General features: G+C 41.5%; 1 protein-coding gene across 3 annotated transcripts in view; it reads right to left on the bottom strand.

The window, feature by feature from the left end:
• Nucleotides 1-20,929, bottom strand: part of LOC111979076 (polyamine-transporting ATPase 13A3) — a 33,999-nt gene extending 13,070 nt beyond the window's left edge. The window contains exons 1-15 of one of the 3 annotated variants that reach the window (XM_070448986.1): nt 20,561-20,929; nt 9,014-9,090; nt 8,417-8,593; nt 6,631-6,810; nt 6,306-6,376; nt 6,056-6,139; nt 5,511-5,580; nt 4,852-4,986; nt 4,338-4,410; nt 3,697-3,828; nt 3,280-3,447; nt 2,479-2,636; nt 1,888-2,076; nt 1,559-1,620; nt 679-829 (exon numbers count right to left, since the gene is read on the bottom strand). In XM_070448986.1, coding sequence (XP_070305087.1) covers nt 679-829; nt 1,559-1,620; nt 1,888-2,076; nt 2,479-2,636; nt 3,280-3,447; nt 3,697-3,828; nt 4,338-4,410; nt 4,852-4,986; nt 5,511-5,580; nt 6,056-6,139; nt 6,306-6,376; nt 6,631-6,810; nt 8,417-8,593; nt 9,014-9,064 — 1,701 coding nt within the window. In that variant the 5' untranslated portion in view covers nt 9,065-9,090; nt 20,561-20,929. Of the gene's footprint in view, nt 1-678; nt 830-1,558; nt 1,621-1,887; nt 2,077-2,478; nt 2,637-3,279; nt 3,448-3,696; nt 3,829-4,337; nt 4,411-4,851; nt 4,987-5,510; nt 5,581-6,055; nt 6,140-6,305; nt 6,377-6,630; nt 6,811-8,416; nt 8,594-9,013; nt 9,091-20,333; nt 20,438-20,560 lie in introns of those variants that run through there. The other 2 variants (XM_070448987.1, XM_024009364.2) reach the window with 2 other exon arrangements.
• Between the last annotated feature and the right edge of the window lie 1,357 nt (nt 20,930-22,286).

Genomic DNA, 22,286 nt, shown 5'->3' with positions numbered 1-22,286 from the left:
TGACAAAACTGCACATTTTAGAGTGGCCTTTTATTGCCTCCAACACGAGGTGCACCTGTGTAATGATCATGCTGTTTAATCAGCTTCTTGAAATTTTACGTATACTCCCGTTCCCCCTCTCTGGCGCTCGTTGTCACCAGTTTACTTATTATCACGCACACCTGCCACCATCGTTACGCGCCCCTGGACTCCACTCACCTGGACTCCGTCACTTCTATGATAACCTGCCCTATATCTGTCACTCCCTTTGGTTCATTCSCCAGGCAGTATTAGTTATGTTTCTCATGTTCAGACGCTACTCTTGTTTTGTATTGTTCCATGTTTTTTGTATTATTCAATTCACCCCCTGTACTTGCTTCCTGACTCCCAGTGTCTGCATTACACCACATCTGTCAGGTGGATGGATTGTCTTGGCAAAGGAGAAATGCTCACGAACAGGGATGTAAACTAATTTGTGCACAACATTTGAGAGTAATAAGCTTTTTGTGCGTATGGAACATTTCTGGGATCATTTATTTCAGCTCATGAAACATGGGACCAACACTTTACATGTTGTGTTTATAATTTTCTTCAGTATWTAACAGAAACTACTGTAGGTTACAATATCCACACAGGAACAGAGACAGCGTMGGATAAAAACATTGCGACCACATCAAGACAGCATTGCGACCGACTGACCCAGCCTGTAGCGTTGAACATCTTGAGGTCCAGTGGGTCTCCGGAGAGTTCTCCCTCTAGCTTGGTCAGAGAGTGGCAAGTGGCCATGCAAGACACAAACGAGGACCTGACTAGGGTCTCATTGGCTGGGTCATCCTCTGGGGGAGAGAAACTGAGAGAAAGAAGTAGATTGAAAGCTGACCAATTTTGTGTTTTTCACCCTGCAGCTAAGTAAACGCGTGTAAATTGTGGGTTTCTGATTGAATAGCTTTAAAAAGGTAACTACAACATTATGTAAATGTGTAACTATCCCTTTAAAAAGGACAATCTGCAAATTGCTACATACATTTTTGGCCCTACAAATTAATATGTACCCATTGAGTGTTGAGGAATTTAACTTATAAATACCTCATGAGCTTATTAGTTCAACTGCCGTACCCCATCAGAACCCAAAATATAAGCTTGTTTAACTCCAACTGTTTATAAAACAAAGTAGATGTAAATAAACACTGTATAGCCTCAAAACATGGTTAGAACTATCATTTTTGATATCATGGATGGTCAGCCCTTGCATCCATATCTCTGTCTATGAATTTGAAATTGGTTACATTTCTCCAGCCCCATCCCTCAGCTTTTTACCAAAACAGTGGTGGGCTTTGTTATCGTTTCAACTGCTGATTGCCCCTTTAACGTAGTGGGGGTTTCACGAGGGGACTAATGGGGTCACAGAGAAAGGACTGGGGGAAACAAAGGAGCTGTGGTATTCATCCACTGACTTCCCCATAACAATGGAGGGGTCAGAGACAGTAGATAACTGATACATGGTAGAAGAGAACATCTCTCCTTAGCCATGGTGGCCACGATGAGAAACATGGACACCTCATATCCCTCTCATTCTCACCTGCCATTTTCAACTCTCTGGATCCCCCAAAGGTCCAAACCATCTTCAGTGAGAGTACCAGTCTGTGTGAGGAGCAGGACAGTTACACAGAAATATACTGTAGCTTCATTATACAACTGTCAGCATTTCGTACCTGTCGGCTAGCTAAAGATTTCTGAATACTTTCATTTAAAATCACAGAATCATAGTTTTACAAAAACATACTACTAGATAGAGCAATATGTTTCGCCAGTGATTATAACATCCTGATACTTGGCATGAAGTTTGATAGTTTGTGTTTACGTGGCATAGTGGGTACCTTGTCGAAGCAGACGAGGCATAGTGGGTACCTTGTCGAAGCAGACGAGGTTGAGTTGGCCACAGATGTTGATCCTCTGGGGGCTGATGCAGAAGATACCCACACGTTTCAGCCGGCGCTGGGCATAGACGATGCCAGCTGTCATGGCTGCAGGCAGCGCCGGGGGCACCGTGATGGTGATAATGTCCAGAGATTCAACCACTATGGTTTTGGCTGGAACCTGTTCGAAGAGAAGAGAAGAACCTTCTAATAAGTTTGGCTGGAACCTGGACATGGAAAATACTCAATGAAATTGACAAACTGCAGACATAGGGAAACAACACTATTGCTGGACTTAACTGTCTCCATACTGATATTTTCTATTTTACTATGAGACGGTCATATTCTTCCAAAAAAGAGAATTGGTTGGGAATGGGCCATGCATGTTTAAATAATGGTAAATTCATACATTGCCAGAGGACTATTTTCACTCATTTAATACTAAGCCAAAAACACAGGATGGATACTACACATTGATTGTGGAGTGGGTAGGTGTAATGCTCTTTGAGTAYTAGCGAAAAAAGCAGTACACAAATGCATTCCGTTTTCAATGCCTGAACAGACAAACTGCAAAGTGCAGTACCTGGTTTATGATGCTGAGGACGATGGTGTAGATGAAGCCAATGCCGGCCACTCCCACCAGACAGAGCAGGAAGAGATAGGCATCTCTGTACAGCTTGAAGTCAGTGGGCTTGGGGTACAGGATGGAGCGCACCAGCTGGCCCTTCTCTGTGCTGAAACCTGACAGACAACAAATATTGGAAATAACCTAAATAGCATTTGAATTGATGAGCTACAGAGGGCCCTATTAACCCTTTAATTGAGTACATTTATCTCACATCCCGGTGGAAGCTGGGAGTCCATCCTCACCATGTCTCTCTCCACTGTTGTATTCTGGGAAGGTTGGTTTAAAACTGAATGCACACAAACACTTTGAGCTAGACCTATAACAACTTTATAGCCCTGTATAGGTCAGTTAACCTAGAGTCTGAGGCCCATGCACTAATACACATATGCTATATTTAAGCAATAATGTATGGGGGGTGTGGTATATGACCAATATACCACAACTAAGGGCTGTTCTTAAGCATGACGCAACGTGGAGTGCCTGGATACAGCCCTTAGCCCTGGTGTATTGGCCATATACCACATACCCCAGAGGTGCCTTATTGCTATTATAAACTGGTTACCAACGTAATTGGAGCAGCAAAAAATGTTTTGTCATACCTGTGATATACAGTCTGATATATCACGGCTGTCAGCCAATCAGTATTCAGGGCTCGAACCACTCAGTTTATAATAGGTAATAAATGTGTATTAGGTGTATTAAGGTCAATGAAAAACAGCTCCATAACAGAAGACTAGAAACAATAAGTGGTCTCACCAGTCCTGACCACCACGGCCTTGACCAGTTCCCCGGTGTAGAAGCGGGTCTGAATGACGTGAGTGCCACAGAACAGCGTGTGTCTCTTGTGTTCCTCTATGCTATAGAGGCCAGCCCCATCTTCTCCTGAGCCGGGTAGGCTGGTCTTGGTGACAGGCACACTCTCACCTGGAGAGGACCAATAGAACGACTCTTTAAATATTATAGGTACACATAACCTGATTACACTACAATGGAACCATAGCAGCTTTTATTATAGCATATGGGGCCTGTTTTCCGGACCCAGATTAAAGCTAGTYCTGAACCGAAAAAGCACTTTCAAATTAGTTTTCCCATTGAGCATGTTTTTTTAGTCCAGGACAAGGCTTAATCCTGGCCCATAGTGTTCAAATTAAAGGAAGAACATTTTATAGTCACCTGTCAGCATGCTCTCGTTGACGATGCAGTTTCCATGAACCAACACGGCGTCACAGGGCATGATCATTCCATTGGACGGGATGACGATGACATCACCAGGGACCAGCTCTGTGGACATGGCCTCCTCGACATCTGTGTTCAACACAACACCACAGGGGTATACTACAAAGCAGCAGCCAGCTAACTGTGATAAACAACCAGAAATAACTATGGATTTTCTGTTTCATTAAGAAAGCTAAACTAAATTTAAAAAAAAGTTATTTCAATATATTTAGGCAAGTTAGCTGGCTAACTCCTTGATCTGGTTTGTAGTATACCCCTCTGGTCAGATGACGAACCCATAACAAGCAGCATAGTCCATAAGGAGGACTTGTTTTTCCTTCACAATCAACAATTTAAAATAAATAAATAAATACAAATATGTAATAAAAGATGTAGGGTGAAATTATACCATTATCAAATCATTATCAAGTACACATTGTCAACCATTATCAAATACACATTATCAATGTAATACTTAAAAAGTGTAACCGAAACAATGGAAAGGAGGAAGCCACTAGTAAAATGGAATAGTAGATGAATAATAATGAATACACTACATTCATCTCTATAGAGMCAGTCTTATCAGGCCTGTTACATACCGAGCGTCCCTCTGCACACTGAGACACGTACAATACTGTGGGTCGCCACCATGTCATGCAGCATGATGTATTGCTGTAAGCAGAGAAAAAGAGAATCCATTAAAATAAACATAAGCTAAACAACACAGAAGTAATCTATTAAAAACAAAAAAAATATGTTTTAAGTGAGAATTGGTTTGAACCCGAAAAAATGAAATTCACGAGCACCACAATGCCTATTCGACCCATGCTCTACCAAGGCTTTCCAGCACACAGCTTTGACCTACTACAGTAGCTATGTTGATATTGTACTTCAAACTATGTGTAGGCAGGTTGCTTAGGATTCAACCCTTCTCCTATATGATGGTAGGGAGATTTGAAGTTAACGCTAGCGCCCCCCCCCCCCCCACAATAATAACTATTCTGTCAATGCCAAGGAACGAGTAACATTTAACTTCGACAACTCAGATTGAAAGGCAACATGGCTGCCACTTCCGCTACATGAGGAAGTGCTTAGTCTAGGACGATCACCCACCTTCTTGACGGTGTACAGCGAGGTAGCTATGGATATGACAGACATGAAGACTATGGCAGCGGCGTAGTAGTAATACTGTTCAATGCTCCACAGAATCACGCTGAAGAGCTGGAATATGTAGAACGGATTCAGGACCTGAGGATGAACGGATTAATATGGGAAAAAAGTGGGAAATTATTGAGTTAGTTTCATCCTATGCAGCTTTATTGTCAAATTTATGATTGTTTTATTGTTATTTAATGGATTGTTATTATCAGATGAGTCATTGGAAAATAAGCAGCGTTTACTCTAAGGCAGTGGTTCCCAACTCCGGTCCTTGGGTATCCCCAACAGTACATATTTTTATTGTAGCCCCGGACAAGCACACCTGATTCAACTTGTCAACAAATCATCAGGCCCTCAATGAGTTGAATCCGGTACGTTTGTCCGGGGGCTACAACACAAATATGTGTGCTGTTGGGTGTACTCGAGGACTGGAGTTGGGAACCACTGCTCTAAGGTACAGTAGTTATTCCTAGCCATGTGACCTGACCCGTAAAAACTCTGGGGCCTAGTTGAAGACTATAAATAGGCTCCAGGGTTTTTCCAGATCAGCTGATCAAGAAAAACTCCAGGTCATACTTGTTGTTGTGTGAGAGAAGATGTATCCAGTAACCTACCTCTTTTATGAGTAGCTTGAACACAGATGGCACCCTAACTGCTATCTCATTCACTTCAAAGAACAGTCTCCTGTTGAAACCGGATTAGAACCATTAGCATTTTTGMCAGCTTTCTCACACGCCAAAGGGCCAAAGTGTTCAAATACCGGTATGCACTGTATGCTTGTGCCGACTAGCCAGTCTTAGCTGTACATTCAGAGATAAATTCCAACATTCAAAAGAGGCGTKGGCCCCAATGAGATTCAAGAACAGGTGGTGTGTGTAATAGTGCCTGTAGGAACAGGGATGATTATGCCTATGTGTAAGGTAGAGGTGCAGCAGAGGAGGCTGGTTGGAGGAGCTATAGGAGGAAGGGGCTCATTGTAATGGCTGGAATGGAATAAATGGAAAGGTATTAAACACAAACATATGGAAACCACGTTTGACTCCATTCCTTTCATGCCATTTTGGCCATTACAATGAGCATGTCCTCCTATAGCTCCTCCCACTGGTCTCTTCTTATGTACTGTGTATGGAAGTAGAGAGTTGTGGGTAATGTAGGCTACCTGTAGTCCTGAAGTAGTTTGCTGAGACCAGAGCTGTGGTCAGTGTGGATGCTGGAACAAGTCACCCTGACATCCTCCAAACCTCTAGAAGAGCAGCACACACAGTCACCTCCATGGTAATACTGTATACTTACCACCTTTCATATAAGGATGATAGAGAATGTCCATGTTTTAAAAGTAGCTGGACAATTACACATGTATGGGGGTTACTGAAGTCTTACATAATGTGATTTTGCAATAGGGCTCTTACTTAAACACTTCAAAATTCTGAAGCAGATCATTCCAGTAGTATTTTGTGCTGTGGTGGGTGAAGTAGCAAACCTGATAGAAAGAGAGATGTAGTCAGAACACCAAGCAATGTTCAGAAATCAACAGAGGGCTTTGGATCTGTATCCATCACTTCATGCGTCTCAATAATCTTGGATACCTTCCTTCCCTTGTGTCCTTTCCTCCAGGACCACTGATCTGTAAATTTCACCCATCAGTTGTCTTGAAGCAAAGGACATGAAGGGAGAGGGCCATTCAAGACAACTGGGACAGTGTTTGTTAATGAATATCAGAGGCCATTGCCTTACCTGAACTGGCTGGATATGGATGTATTTTCCCTGATGTTCATCTTGGAGGGCACTGAAGGAGTGTATACTGTCCCCATTAGGTATGTGCAGAGGGCTTAGGAGATCAACACCGTCAAAGGGTCTCTTTCCAGGCGCTAGCATCACATGTACCTTGGCCCGGAACCACCTCCTAAACTCGTCCTGTTAGAATTGAACCAATGTCAAGTCATCCAGTTAACATTGTSCCCAGGATAAATTGCGCACAGCACATGGACTTCGAGCTTGGGGAGGATGTGAATACCATCCATTTGATGCTGTAAGACAGTGATATTAGTGATTAAGCAGACTGACTCTTCAGTAGAGAATTGGTTATTGTAAATTACAATTTGTAATGTAGTCTCAAGCCAATGTTATCTTTACTGTTACTTAGGGCTGACTAGTTAATTTTTTTATTTTTTTTGGGGGGGGGGGGGTAGATCAGCTTTAATATTGCGGATAGATTGTAGCTTCCATCAATGTAATTGTTTAATTGCATAATTTCCAATCTCCCATATATTTATGGGGTATATATATACCCCAGTATCTGGAGCATCAGCATTTGTGGGTGCGATTACAGGCTCAAAATGGCCAGAAACAAATAACTTTCTTCTAAAACTCAGTCTATTCTTGTTCATCTTCAGTTTCTTGGCCATTTCTCACATGGAATAGCCTTCATTTCTCAGAACAAGAATAGACTGACGAGTTTAAGAAGAAAGGTCTTTGTTTCTGGCCATTTTGAGCCTATAATCGAACCCACAAATGCTGATGCTCCAGATACTCAACTAGTCTAAAGAAGGCCAGTTGTATTGCTTCTTTAAATCAGGACTGTTTTCAGCTGTTTTCAGCTGTGCAAACATAACTGCAAAAGGGTTTTTAATGATCAATTAGCCTTTTAAAATTATAAACTTGGATTAGCTAACACAACGTGCCATTGGAACACAGGAGTGATGGTTGCTGATCATGGGCCTCTRTACGCCTATGTAGATATTCCATAAAACATCAGCCGTTTCCAGCTACAATAGTCATTTACAACATTAACAATGTCTACACTGTATTTCTGATCAATTTGATGTTATTTTAATGGACAAAAAAAAAGTGCTTTTCTTTCAAAAACAAGAATATTTCTAAGTGACCCCAAACTTTTGAACAGTAGTGTACATACATACATACATACTCACATATATATATATATATATAAACATGCATACATACATATCTTTTTCAAATATATTTTATAATTTCCCACAAACCATACCACTCCTCCCCTAATTGGAGTAAACTAGTGAACAACAAAACTTAGGCTTCTACTTCCAGCTTTATACGCACTATATACATTTTACGGGCACAATCTATTTTACAGTAGTTATATTTTGTTTGTTTGTAGTTCTGGCCTTCCTCTATTTCTGATGTTCATCCAGTTGTATTTGCTATATCTTTTTAACTGTGCTATATTTCACAACATTTTTACAGACACAGTATATTTTACATGTGTTATCTTGTTATTAGTCCCACCCTTCAGCTCCATTCAATCCATCTCATCCATCTCATCTAACACCATCCACATTGGATTTCTATTTGCTATATATTTTTCAACTGTGGTGTGATGTTTCACAAAAGTTCTGAACCTTTCTATTCTCATAATTTCTACAGATTGTAAATTAAAGATAAACATTTTTTGCGAAAAGTTTTATTATATTATGGATCGATTGACTAGGACTTTTCAAATCACCCAGTGAAAGGTTATCTTTGGTGAGTAACATCAGTGTACCGTGGATCTTAGCAGCAGTGTCTGGGCCTCCCTGATGAAGGGGGTCCGTGTGCAGGTCCCTCTCACTCCCCACTCAGGCAGCCAGTAGAGCACCAGAAGCAGCAGCCCCCCGGTGCACACCGCCCCAACGGCCACCAGAACCATCTTCCAGGGGCACGGCCGGTAACCCCACACCTCCTACAGACACACACAATGAGATTGTGGCACATGTTGGGTCAGAGAGCAACATTTGTCTGTAACACCTCTTGGATGGAAGCTCAGCTACTCTAGCCCCTACCCCAGGCACTTCTTAAAGGACCCGCACCTTTTCAATTTTCACCTAAAATGACATACCCAAATCTAAGGAAGTATTAGATCAATATTAGCTAGCTATATCACGCCACCTGCTAGGCTATGCTAGCGCAGCGGTAATCAGTATGGTATATACACAAGGCTAAGCCTAGATGGTCTTTCACTATATATGCTTACACGTAGTATCCAGTCATCTCTGATCTACATAAAGACCCTAGCTGGGCCCTAGGGGTAGGATCTTGGCTCTTGACGGAGTTATGGTCTTTGGACAGGCATGCATGATATGGTGTTTGTTCAGTCACTCACCATCTCGTCCTCCAGACCCTGGTTGATGATCTTCACGTCTTTCTTCTCCATCCTGTCAGAAGTGTTTAAAGGTCTCACTGAAACAACAGGGAACATCTTACTCAGCGTCTTGGAATTGTTTGCCATTGTAAATATTCCTGTTTGGGTAGCATGTTGGATTTTGTCTCGTTATGTTTGAATTGAAGCTGCGGTATTTGACTTGAAACCAAAGGATCCGAAAACCTGTTCTCCCTTGGCACTATCACCTTTGCCTGCGGCAGTTTAGGCCCGGAATGCTGTCAAGCCCTTTTTGACAAATGTTTAATGTGCTATACATTGCAAGATGGCGCCGAGAGAGATGGCAGCTTCACTTCAAGTCCTTAGGAAACTGTGGAGTGTTTTTTTTWAATGTATTATTTTTTACATTGTTGGCCCAGAAAACCTTAAGTGTTATTACATACAGCCGGGAAGAACTATTGGATATCAGAGAGACGTCAACTTACCAGCACAACCAGCACTACAACCAGGAATACAACTTTCCCAAAGCAGATCCCAGGATATTTGAACTGATTCCAGAGGCCGACCCAAAACAACGGCGTCAGAGGAGAGGGTGCAGGAGCGGTCTTCTAGTGAGGCTTTGGATGCGCGCACACCACTCACCGCTTCCGAGTATATTACTAGCTAATGTCCAGTCCCTAGTTAACAAAGTAGACGACATTATGGCAAGAGTTGCTTTCCAAAGAGATATCCGGGATTGTAACATACTCTGTTTCACGGGTGACATGGCTAGCTGGGGACATACTGTTGGAGTCCGTACAGCCAACAGGATTTTCAGTGCATTGCGCCGACAGGAACAAACATCTCTCTGGTAAGAAGAAGGGCGGGGGTGTATGTTTCATAATTAACGACTCATGGTGTAATTGTAACAACATACAAGAACTCAAGTCCTTTTGTTCACCTGACATAGAATTCCTCACAAATCAAATGCCGACCGTATTATCTCCCAAGAGAACTCTCCTCGGTTATCGTCACAGCCGTGTATATCCCCCCGCAAGCGGATACCAAGACGGCCGTCAAGGAACTTCACTGGACTTTATGCAAACTGGAAACCATATATTCTGAGGCTGCATTTATTGTAGCTGGGGATTTTAACAAAGCTAATCTGAGAACAATACCTAAATTATATCAGCATATCAATTGCAGTACACGAGCGAGTAACACACTCGACCACTGCTTCTCTAACTTCCGCGATGCATACAAGGCCCTCCCCCGCCCTACTTTTGGCAAATCCCCTCCCCTCCTATAGGCAGAAACTAAAGCAGGAAGCACCCGTGCTTAGGTCTATCCAACGCTGGTCTGACCAATCGGATCCCATGCTTCAAGATTGCTTCGATCACGTGGACTGGGATATGTTCCGGGTAGCCTCAGACAATAACATTGACGTATACGCTGACTYAGTGAGCGAGTTTATAAGGAAGTGTATAGGAGATGTTGTACCCACTGTGACTGTTAAAACCTTCCCTAACCAGAAACCGTGGATTGATGGCAGCATTCATGCAAAACTGAAAGCACGTACCACCACATTTAATCATGGCAAGGCGACTGGAAACATGACCGAATACATACAGTGTAGTTATTCCCTCCTTAAGGCAATCAAACAAGCAAAGCATCAGTATAGAGACAAAGTGGAGTCGCAATTCAACAGCTCAAATATGAGACATATGTGGCAGGGTCTACAGACAATCACGGATTACAAAAAGAAAACCAGCCCAGTCGCGGACGTCGACGTCTTGCTCCCAGACAGATTAAACAAATTCGTTGTGCGCTTTGAGGACAATACAGTGCCACCGACACAGCCCGCTAACAAAGACCGTGGGCTCTCCTTCTCCGTGGCTGACGTGAATAAAACATTTAAACGTGTTAACCCTCGCAAGGCTGCCGGCCCAGACGTCATCACTAGTCGCATCCTCAGAGCATGCGCAGACCAGCTGGCTGGTGTGTTTACGGACATATTCAATCAATCCCTATCCCAGTCTGCTGTTCCTWCCATTGTTCCTGCTCCCAAGAAAGCTAAATGACTAGGGTTGCAATGGGTCGGAAACTTTATGATACATTTCCTGAATTTTTTCGGAAATCTTCTACGGGAAGTTAACTTCTCTAGGGTAGGGGGCAGCGTTTGGAATTTTGGATGAAATGCATGCCCAAAGTAAACTGCCTGTTTCTCGGGCCCTGAAGATATGATATGCATATAACTGATAGATTTGGATAGAAAACACTCAAAAGTTTCCAAAACTGTTACAATAGTGTCAATAGTGTGAGTATAACAGAACTGATTTGGCAGGTGAAAACCTGAGAAAAATCCATTCAAGAAGTAGTTTTGTTTTTTGTTTTTGTAGTTTTCTATTCAATGCCATTACAGTATCCATTAACTTAGGACTCAACTTGCAGTTTCTATGCCTTCCACTAGATGTCAACAGTCTTTAGAAAGCGTTTCAGTCTTGTATTCTGAAAAACRAGGAAGTAAGAGCAGACTGAATGAGTGGACCCTAAAGTTTCACGGAGCTTTTTCCTGCGCACAACCGAGAGAGTGCGTTTCTTGTTTACATTTTATATTGACAACGTTATTGTCCGGTTGAAATATTATCGATTATTTAGGCTAAAAACAACCTGAGGTTTGAACATAAACATCGTTTGACATGTTTCTTTGAACTTTACGGATACAATTAGGATTTTTTTGTCTTCCTGTTTTGACTGCGTTTGAGCCTGTGGATTACTGAAGAAAACGCGCAAACAAAACTGAGGTTTTTGGGTATAAAGAGACTGTATCTAACAAAAGGAAGATTTATTGAGTAAATGAATGTCTGCTGAGTGCAACCATATGAAGATCATCAAAGGTAAGGGATTAATTTTATCTCTATTTCTAAATTGTGTAACTGTTCTATCGGGCTGGCTACTGTTTGTAATGATTTGTAATCGTAAGGTATGCTTTCGCCGTAAAGCATTTTTWAAATCTGACACCGTGGTTGGATTTACAAGCAGTTAATCTTTAAACCTATGTAAAATATGTTTTGTTTCCTGAATTTTTATAATGAGTATTTCTGTATTTGAATTAGGCGCCCAGCAGTTTCACTGGCTGTTGAAGAGGTGGGACGCTACCGTCTCACATGCTCAAGAGAGGCCCTGGAATTTGGGGAAATTTGCTTAAATGAATCAAATAAGATTGCTTATAACAGTGAACCTTTTTTTGTGGGATACACAAGGCAATTCTAGGTCTTGTGGCATATCTTGGTTAAACTATCCCCAATGCAATGGGATCGCAACCATCTGCATGCAGTGCATTATTCCATCACATGTGCAGTGTACTCTTCCATCACATGTACAGCTGATTCGCAAGATCTTGCACACTAATGAGATGCTATTGAGCCCACACTACTACACTGTCTGAGCCAAGGACTACATGCTTTCTGGTAAGTTTTAATTACAATACTGGGTGGGGTGAATATATTTTATATGACATATATAATTTTTTGTTAATGAGTAAATAGTAGCCTACAGCAAAGTGTGTTTAAATAATTTCTAACTTGTGGGTTTTAGCTTGCTTGAGCCTGCTAACTGAGGAGTGTTAATTCACCTGTTTCCATACATGTTTCATTTTAAAACATTTATCTTACAAAGGAGTTGTTTTAATCTAATTGCTTAAATATTTATCTGTACATGGAATTGTATGTTGTTTTTTTACTAATTTTTTTCTAATCTTTACAGGAAAATGCTGTAACGGAATTCTTCGTCCTCCTCTGACGAGGAGTAAGAAATGTCGGACCAAGATGCAGCGTAGTGAGTATCCATTTTAATCGGAATACTTGAAACAAACAAACAAAATAACGAATAAACGAACGAAGACGAAACAGTCCCGTAAAGTGACAATACAAACACAGGAACACAGTAACAGGAACATTCACCCACAACCCACAACACAAAACAGGCTACCTAAATATGGTTCCCAATCAGAGACAACAACTAACACCTGCCTCTGATTGAGAACCATATCAGGCCAAACACATAGAAATAGACAAGCTAGACATACAACATAGAATGCCCACTCAGATCACACCCTGACCAAACAAGACATAGAATCATACAAAGCAAACTATGGTCAGGGCGTGACAAATGCCACGGGCACTATCTGATGTGTGGAGACATTTCACTGCAGCTAATGTAGAAGGAAAAGCTGTGTACATTTGCAAATACTGTTCCAAATCATATGTGAAAAATGCAACAAAGATGCAGAATCATCTGGCCAAGTGCATAAAGTGCTCACATCACACCCATTGTCTGCGCTGCTCATGAATTGAATCTGCTCCTCAAGGACATCATGGCACTGAAAACAATGGATACACTCTACAAGAGAGCCAAGGAAATGGTTAGGTATGTGAAGGGTCATCAAGTTATAGCAGCAATCTACCTCACCAAGCAAAGTGAGAAGAATAAGATCACCACATTTAAGCTGCCCAGCAACACCCGTTGGGGTGGTGTTGTCATCATCATGTTTGACAGTCTCCTGGAGGGGAAGGAGTCTCTCCAAGAAATGGCCATATCACAGTCTGCCGATATGGACAGGCCCATCAAGAGGATCCTCCTGGATGGTGTATTTTGGGATAGCAGTAGCCATTGCATGGATTGAGGGAGACAATGCCATCCTGTCTGATGTTCAGACTCTGCTTGCAGATGTAAGAGAATAAATCTGTACTGCCCTGCCCACTTCACTGTTGCTCCAAGCAGAGGAAACTTCAGTTCTGAAATACATCAAAAGGCGTGAAGACTACTACTGCCTGAAGCTCATACATGCCGCAGCGTACATGTTGGACCCCAAGTATGCTGGCAAGAGCATCCTGTCTGGTGCAGAGACCAACAAAGCCTATGGTGTCATCACTACCGTGTCTCACCACCTTGGCCTGGATGAGGGCAAGGTCCTTGGCAGTCTGGCGAAGTACACTTCCAAGCAAGGTCTTTGGGATGGAGATGCAATATGGCAGTCGTGCCAACATATCGCATCAGCCACCTGGTGGAAGGGACTTTGTGGATCTGAGGCTCTTTCCCTTGTTGCCTCCATCATCCTCCAAATCCCACCAACATCAGCCGCGTCAGAGCGCAACTGGTCCTTGTTTGGGAACACACGCCAAAGCATGCAACAGGCTGACCAATACAAGGGTCGAAAAATTGGTCGCCATCCGGACAAATTTGAGGCTTTTTGAGCCTGACAACGAGCCATCCTCAACAAGGTTGGAAAGTGACAGTGAAGATGAGGCCTCAGAGTCTGATGTTGAAGAGGTGGACATTGAGGAGGTCCAGGGAGAAGACATGGAAGCCTGAGAGAAAGGCAACCATTTTTTAAATATTTTCTTTTACAGATGTACAGATGTATGATGAAAACGTTTTTGGGAGATGCGATGGATCATTGGGGATCATTCAATATTCCCTTTCTTTTGTTGGTCAGTGAAATCATCCCATGTGAAAAATCAACTAATTTAATTGAATTTCAATTCGTAAAAAAAAAGATATTCTTTGATTTCTATTGAATCATTTGCAATTGTCTACTTATGATAACGTAAAAGGTTTATGTTTCTGTCTCCATATGATATGGAAAATATATCCAATGCAAAAAAACATCTACATTTAAATGGTATTAATATTAATTCCCATATATTTTCATTAATTCCCATACATTCCCGTTAATTCCCATATATTCCCGTTAATTCCCACAGAAAGTTTCCACCTCTGAAGATTCCCCAAAATCTGCAATCCTATAAATGACTATCGCCCCGTAGCAATCACTTCGGTCATCATGAAGTGCTTTGAGAGACTAGTCAAGGATCATATCACCTCCACCCTACCTGTCACCCTAGACCCACTCCAATTTGCTTAACGCCCCAATAGGTCCACAGACGTTGCAATCGCCATCACACTGCCCACTGCCCTATCCCATCTGGACAAGAGGAATACCTATGTAAGAATGCTGTTCAATGACTACAGCTCAGCATTCAACACCATAGTACCCTCCAAGCTCATCATTAAGCTCAAGACCCTGGGTCTCGACACCGCCCTGTGTAACTGGGTCCTGGACTTCCTGACGGGCTGCCCCGCAGGTGGTGAAGGTAGGAAACAACATCTTCATTCCGCTAATCCTCAACACTGGGGCCCCAGAAGGGTGCGTACTCAGCCCTCTCCTGTACTCCCTGTTCACCCATGACTGCGTGGCCATGCACGCCTCCAACTCAATCATCAAGTTTGCAGACGACACTACACTGGTAGGCTTGATCACCAACAACGACGAGACAGCCTACAGGGAGGAGGTGAGGGCCCTCGGAGTGTGGTTTCAGGAAAATAACCTCTCACTCAATGTCAGCAAAACAAACGAGATGATCGTGGACTTCAGGAAACAGCAAAGGGAGCACCCCCCTATCCACATCGACGGGACAGCAGCGAAGAAGGTGGAAAGTTAAGTTCCTCGGTGTACATACCAGACAAACTGAAATGGTCCACGCACACAGACAGTGTGGTGAAGAATGCGCAACAGCGCCTCTTCAACCTCAGGAGGCTGAAAAAAATTGGGCTTGTCACCCAAAGCCCTCACTAACTGTTACAGGTGCCCAATTGAGAGCATCCTGTCAGGCTGTATCATCGCCTGGTATGACAACTGCACCGCCCACAACCGCAGGGCTCTCCAGAGGGTGGTGCGATCTGCACAACTCATCACCGGGGGCAAACTACCTGCCCTCCATGACACCTACAACACCCGATGTCACGGGAAGRCAAAAAAGATCATAAAGGACAATAACCACCCGCGCCACTACCTGTTCACCCCGCTTCCATCCAGAAGGCGAGGTCAGTACAGGTGCATTAAAGCTGGGACAGAGAGATTGAAAAGGCCATCAGATTGTTAAACAGCCATCACTAGCACAGAGAGGCAGCTGCCTATCTACAGACTTGATATCATTGGCCACTTTAATAAATAGAACACTAGTCACTTTAATGCCACTTTAAGAATGTTTACATATCTCGGATAACTCATCTCATATGTACTGTATCCTTCACTAWCTATTCTTTACTATCTATTGCATCTTAGCCGCTCGGTCACTGCTCATCCATATATTTTATACTTATATGTTCTCATCCCATTCCTTCACTAGATTGTGTGTATTAAGTTTTGTTTTGGAAGTGTTAGATATTACCTGTTAGATACTACTACACTGTCGCATCTAGAAGCATAAGCATTTCGCTACACTCACAATAACATCTGCTAACCATGTGCATGTGACCAATAAAATTTGATTTGAATAACTAACATTATTGACTGACTGAAACTAATCTCAGACCTCCATTAAGAAAGGCTGTCAGCTCTTCAACCCTGTCTGTGCCAATAAAGATGAATGGGTTCAGGACACCTACGCCTCGCTCTCAGAAAGCTCAACACCTTCTTTGCCCGTTTAGAGGAAAACAGAGCCGCCAACGTGGGCCACGCCGCTCACGAGGACTCCGTGTACTCTCGATATTTTGTCTTGTGAAGAGGGCACGACAAGTCCTCAACTGGCAGCTTCATTAAATAATACCCACAAAACACCAATCTCAAAGTCAACAGTGAAKAGGCGACTCCGGGACGCTGGCCTTCAGGCAGTTGCAAAGAAAAAGCCATATCTCAGACTGGCCAATAAAAAGAAAAGATTAAGATGGGCAAAAGAACACAGACATCAGACAGAGGAACTCTGCCTAGAAAGCCAGGATCCCAGCGTCGCCTCTTCACTGTTGACGTTGAGACTGGTGTTTTGCGGGTACTATTTAATGAAGCTGCCAGTTGAAGACTTGTGAGGCGTCTGTTTCTCAAACTAGACATTAATGTACTTGTCCTCTTGCTCAGTTGTGCACTGGGGTCTCCCACTCCTCTTTCTATTCTGGTTAGAGCCAGTTAGCGCTGTTCTGTGAAGGAAGTAGTACACAGCGTTGTACGAGATCTTCAGTTTCTTGGCAATTTCTCGCATGGAATAGCCTTCATTTCTCAGAACAAGAATAGACTGACGAGTTTCAGAAGAAAGATCTTTGTTTCTGGCCATTTTGAGCCTGTAATCGAACTCACAAATGCTGATGCTCCAGATACTCAACTAGTCTGAAGAAGGCCAGTTTTATTGCTTCTTTAAATCAGGACAACAGTTTTCAGGTGTGCTTAACATAATTGCAAAAGGGTTTCCTAATGATCAATTAGCCTTAAAATTATAAACTTGGATTAGCTAACAATGTGACATTGGAACACAGGAGTGATGTTTGCTGATAATGGGCCTCTGTACGCCTATGTAGATATTACATAAAAATCAGCCGTTTTCAGCTACAATAGTAATTTACAACATTAACAATGTCTACACTGTATTTCTGATCAATTTGATGTTATTTTAAAATGGACAAAAAATGTGCTTTTCTTTCAAAAACAAGGAAATGTCTAAGTGACCCCAAACTTTTGAAAAGTAGTGTACATATATATTTATATTCCGGACTCTGACATCGCTCGTTCTGACATGTCTTCATTTCTTGTTCTTTCTTTTATTTTTGGATTATGTGTGTATTGTTATTGTATTGCTAGATATTGCTGCATTGTTGGAGCTAGAAACATAAGCATTTCACTGCACCTGCGATAACATCTGCAAAACAACCAATAAACATAGATTTTCATAAAGATGTTGCAGCTTGTACATTTTGCATTCCATCAAGAAGAGGTTTTAAGTTGACGCCCTACTTCCTCATACCAGAGGGAACATGGTTCAAGTAGGCTGGAGAGAGGTAACACAGTCTTAACCAATCACGATAGTAACAACAAAATCATATAGTTGGTGTGAAGAGAACATGTAAAATGAGAGCACTTTTGGTGTAAACATTCTAACAGTGAAAAGGGCGTTTTTCCTAGCTTCTTTACATTTAGTTGATGATTAGTCAGCTCTTCTTTACAGACGCCAACTACCAACAATAAAGGCAGGCTTTTGGCAGTGGAAGAAGCTTGAAAGAATGTAAAACACACTACTTAAGATATTGTCGCCTTCTTCCTTACTAAAAGCTGGTGACCTTTGCCTAAAAGTGATATCCTCTTTTTTCTGTCTTGTTCAAGACCTGACTCTTCTGTTCGGTCATTTCATTTAGTCAACATTAAGCATTTCTACTGAAATAGTGGACCATTCTGCATCAGAAGCATTTTTAACTATATTTTAAGGCTGGATGTGCTCAATGTCGGTCTATTTCAAACTGTAACACATCACAATACAGTAACTATAGTAAGGAGAAAATGACTCCAAATGTCACTTAAATGGTGATCCGTGTGAATCCTGACTACATTTTTGTTTAATTTACGATTCAGTCAGAACATTATCAAATACATTGTATAAAGCCCCTTTTACATCAGTCGTTGTCAGTCCAAGTGCTTTACAGAAACCCAGACTAAAACCCCATAGAGCAAGCAATACAGAAGCAGAAGCACAGTGGCCAGGAAAAACTCCCTAGTTGGCAGGAACATACAGTAGGAAGAAACCTAAAGAGGAACCAGGCACCGAGGGGTGGTCAGCCCTCTTCGGACTTTTCCAGGTAGACATTTAATTTAAAGAAATGTTAAACATTTTATTTAACCTTTATTTAACTAGGCAAGTCACTTAAGAACAAAATCTTATKTACAATGACGGCCTACCCTGGCCAAACCCGGACGACGCTGGGCCAATTGTGCGCCGCCCTATGGGACTCCCAATCACGGCCGGATGTGATACATCCTGGATATGAACCAGGGACTGTAGTGACGCCTCTTGCACTGAGATGCAGTGCCTTAGACCGCTGAGTACATGTGGCCATTAAGGCCAGATTGCTTTTCAARATGTTCAAAAGTTCATAGATGACCAGCAGGGCCAGATAATAACCATAATGGCTATAGAGCGTGCAAACTTTTCACGACCCTTAAGGTCGGGTTAGGGTTCTAAGTATATAGCCTACAAAAGAAGGGGACCTTTGGCCGGTGAGGTTTTGTGCATTTGCCTATAACTTATTATAAGTTACGTGAACATGCAACTGATAACTGATCAAAAACCATGTCTACTACCCTGATTTGATAAGAGATGGACTTCCAACTTTATTTCACCAGTAAAAGTAATAGTAGGGTAATTCCACCAATTTGGTGTAACTTGGTCAAAAAAAACATTTGTTAACATTCTGTCATAAAGAACCCATGTTCAACTTTACATAATAAGTTTTTTTTTTTTTTTTTAAATAACTAGAGTAAGTGCCAAATAAAGTAACAGGGTTGATGATTTCTTCTTAAATAAGCCATAAATCCCCTTGTGACAAGGGGAATGGAAGCTTGTTGTGTGCAACAGGGAGTGGCAATTGAATGCAGGCTTCACAAAAAAATGAAGCTGTTAAAACATTTCTAGCCTGTCAATCTATGGGTAACAGGGTTGATATTTTATGCTCGACCCACTCAGTTTTCCACCACAAAACACCCGTACATTGCCAAAAAGAGTAGAACCAGTGTTTACTCTATGATTTCACTATTAGATGTTTCTTTTGAAAACAATATGTATATTTTTATTTATTTAACCTTTATTTTACTTGGTTAAGAACAAATTCTTATTTACAATGACGGCCTAGGAACAGGGGGGTTAACTGCCTTGTTCAGGGGAAGAGGAAGGAATAGCTTCACCATATTAAAATGAGAGTTCAGTTCACCTAACAGGGTTGACCTTAAAATGAGGGACAGACATAAATGAACGACTAATCACATGAAATTAATAATAAATCTTCAGGAATGACTTTGTCAGAGCAATAAAATAGCATGGGCTTTACAATGATGGTGAACTTGGAGACAGATGGGGATTCAAATATTCCTAGAAGTGACACAGGGTTGGAGGGACAAGCCTTTATTCATATAAAAAATATATTTTCTTGAGTTATCCATGATGTCTATAATAAAGGGCACTTCATTTAATATAACAGGCTTGGTGCACAATTTGTACTTAAAATATCAAAGAGACGTCACTCTTTTCGTGGAACGACCCAGCAGTAATGGTGGTCTACTACGTTACAGTAGGAGATAATACCAACCACTTTAAATCTAGCAGTCACTTTCACTAGTTATTGTACACACCAGTCACTGTTAGGGGCAAAAGTGTTTATTTTTGTGTCTATTATTTAAAATTGTTTCAAGTAAAATAATAAACATTATCATCGTAATTTCTAGACAATTTGTAATCTATTTTAAAAACCCATTCAATAAAGTATTTGAAAGTCCACACATGGTAAATACTGAGTTTAGAGAAATATTTACCATTAGGTTACTTCACTACTGGTATATCCCACACAAGAAAAGTTAGAGCTTTCTGGATTCCTTGCACGACAGTTAGAGTGTAACGTTATCTGTTCAAACATTCCCCAATAGTACATGCTACAGTTGTAACGTTGTAACAGAGCTGTATGACGTAAGACAACATGTTTTTATCTCGCTGGGTCTTGTTCGATATATATATATTTTTTCTAAACATTTAAAATACTCACCAGAACCCTCTGGCCTCTTGCTGTCAGAAATCACTCATATTGCGGGAAAAATACGGATTCAGAATTTCACCGCGCACAAATGTCTTCTACAATTTATGTGGCCTGTAAAGTGTCCACAGAAAGGGCGCGTGTGCAATATTGACAATGTGCTGTGGTATATTCCATGCGCGTACAGACCGTCCGAAACTGGTTCATTCACGACCATTGAGGAGGAAGTGGAAAAACAGGATGTGAGGACACATTTTGCGTACGCCTATTTTCTCCCATTATCTTATTATTTCCTATCGCCGTCAAACCCCTCTGGGATAGTTAAAACCAGACGGAAGAGGAAGCGAGAAGTCCCTTAMCATTTTTTCTGGTTCATTTACAGTCAGTTGTCGCGTTCAAGACAACTGGGAACTCGGGGAAAAAACGTGGTCCGATTGACACAAATCGTTTTGAACGGTCATCCAACTCGGAATTTCACGTCGAAAATTCGGGCGTTTCTAGAGCTCATACTTTCCGACCTGAAGATCACTAACATCATAGGATATTACTTCGTTTTTTCCGAGTTCCAAGTTGTCTTGAAAGCACCATATGACCACGTTTACATGCATACCAGTATTCTGTTTTTGAGTTGATGCATWTGAACATCCTATTTACAATAACCCGAATAAGCTCATATACCCCGGTTTTGAGAAACCTGAATAAAATGACTGGGATATGCTTTTCTTTGATAGGATACTGTGGCAKGTAAACCGTTTACTGTTGTTTTTCGCGGTCTGCACGGGCTGTTTCGCATAGCAGGCTATCACCTTTGAAGTTCAGACGGAAACAGTAATAGTTGGAATAGTAACTGAAGTCTGGACACTGACTCTAGGCCTTACATGTAGCCTATAATAATATTAACTCCTGTAGAATGAAGTGTTTCTTGCCGTAAAATGTCAACTTTGTCTCGGGAACAGGAGTGGAGAAATTTTATTTATTTATTCCACCTTGAGAAAATGTGAACGTGTGCTTAGGGACCTTGTTATGTAGCCGAACCCTGATTTTATTTTCCAGCTACATAAAAGCTGAGAGTAGTTCACTTTAAACCAAAATATGCATCCAAGACAAACTGAAATACTATCATTTTCAAGGCTTTTCATTTCCTTAAAACCGGTCAGCGTCTCCACTCCACGAGAGAAGCAGAAATGAAAGAGAAAACTTGACCAATGTCAACTAGATTGTTGATTATGCATCCATTCTATTGATTTCTGACATCATTCTGGTGAGCGTGGCTTTATTTAATGTTCTAGAGCACCAGGTAATGACAGAAGATATGCTGCATGTATCTAATTATAAACAAGTTGACTAACAAATAGCCTACCTAATGTCGGAAATTATAAGCAGAAAAATAGCTAAATGACTGAGGCTTAAAACCTTTTTTTCCCTCCACCCCCTGTAAAAAAARAGTTTTGCTATCCCTAGGCAAATTATGAATATTCTGTTTATTCATGGGTACCACAGGAATACTGGTGAGCGGGATATCAAAGGGGCATGTAATATAATTTCCATAACCAAAAATATTGTATTTTCAGCTGTTTGAAACTGGTATACAAAACCTAAAGAACGGGAAACATAGAAATTGCACACATAGAACAGATCTACCGCTTTTTAGACTTGCTTTCAATGAGAATGATAGATCTATAACTCACATATGTGAATTTGGTCAGATCACCCAAAAAGTTACATATTGCAGCTTTAA

This window comes from Salvelinus sp. IW2-2015, linkage group LG19, assembly GCF_002910315.2.
Source record: "Salvelinus sp. IW2-2015 linkage group LG19, ASM291031v2, whole genome shotgun sequence".
Lineage (NCBI taxonomy): Eukaryota > Metazoa > Chordata > Actinopteri > Salmoniformes > Salmonidae > Salvelinus > Salvelinus sp. IW2-2015.
This window is presented reverse-complemented; position numbering and strand designations above follow the sequence as displayed.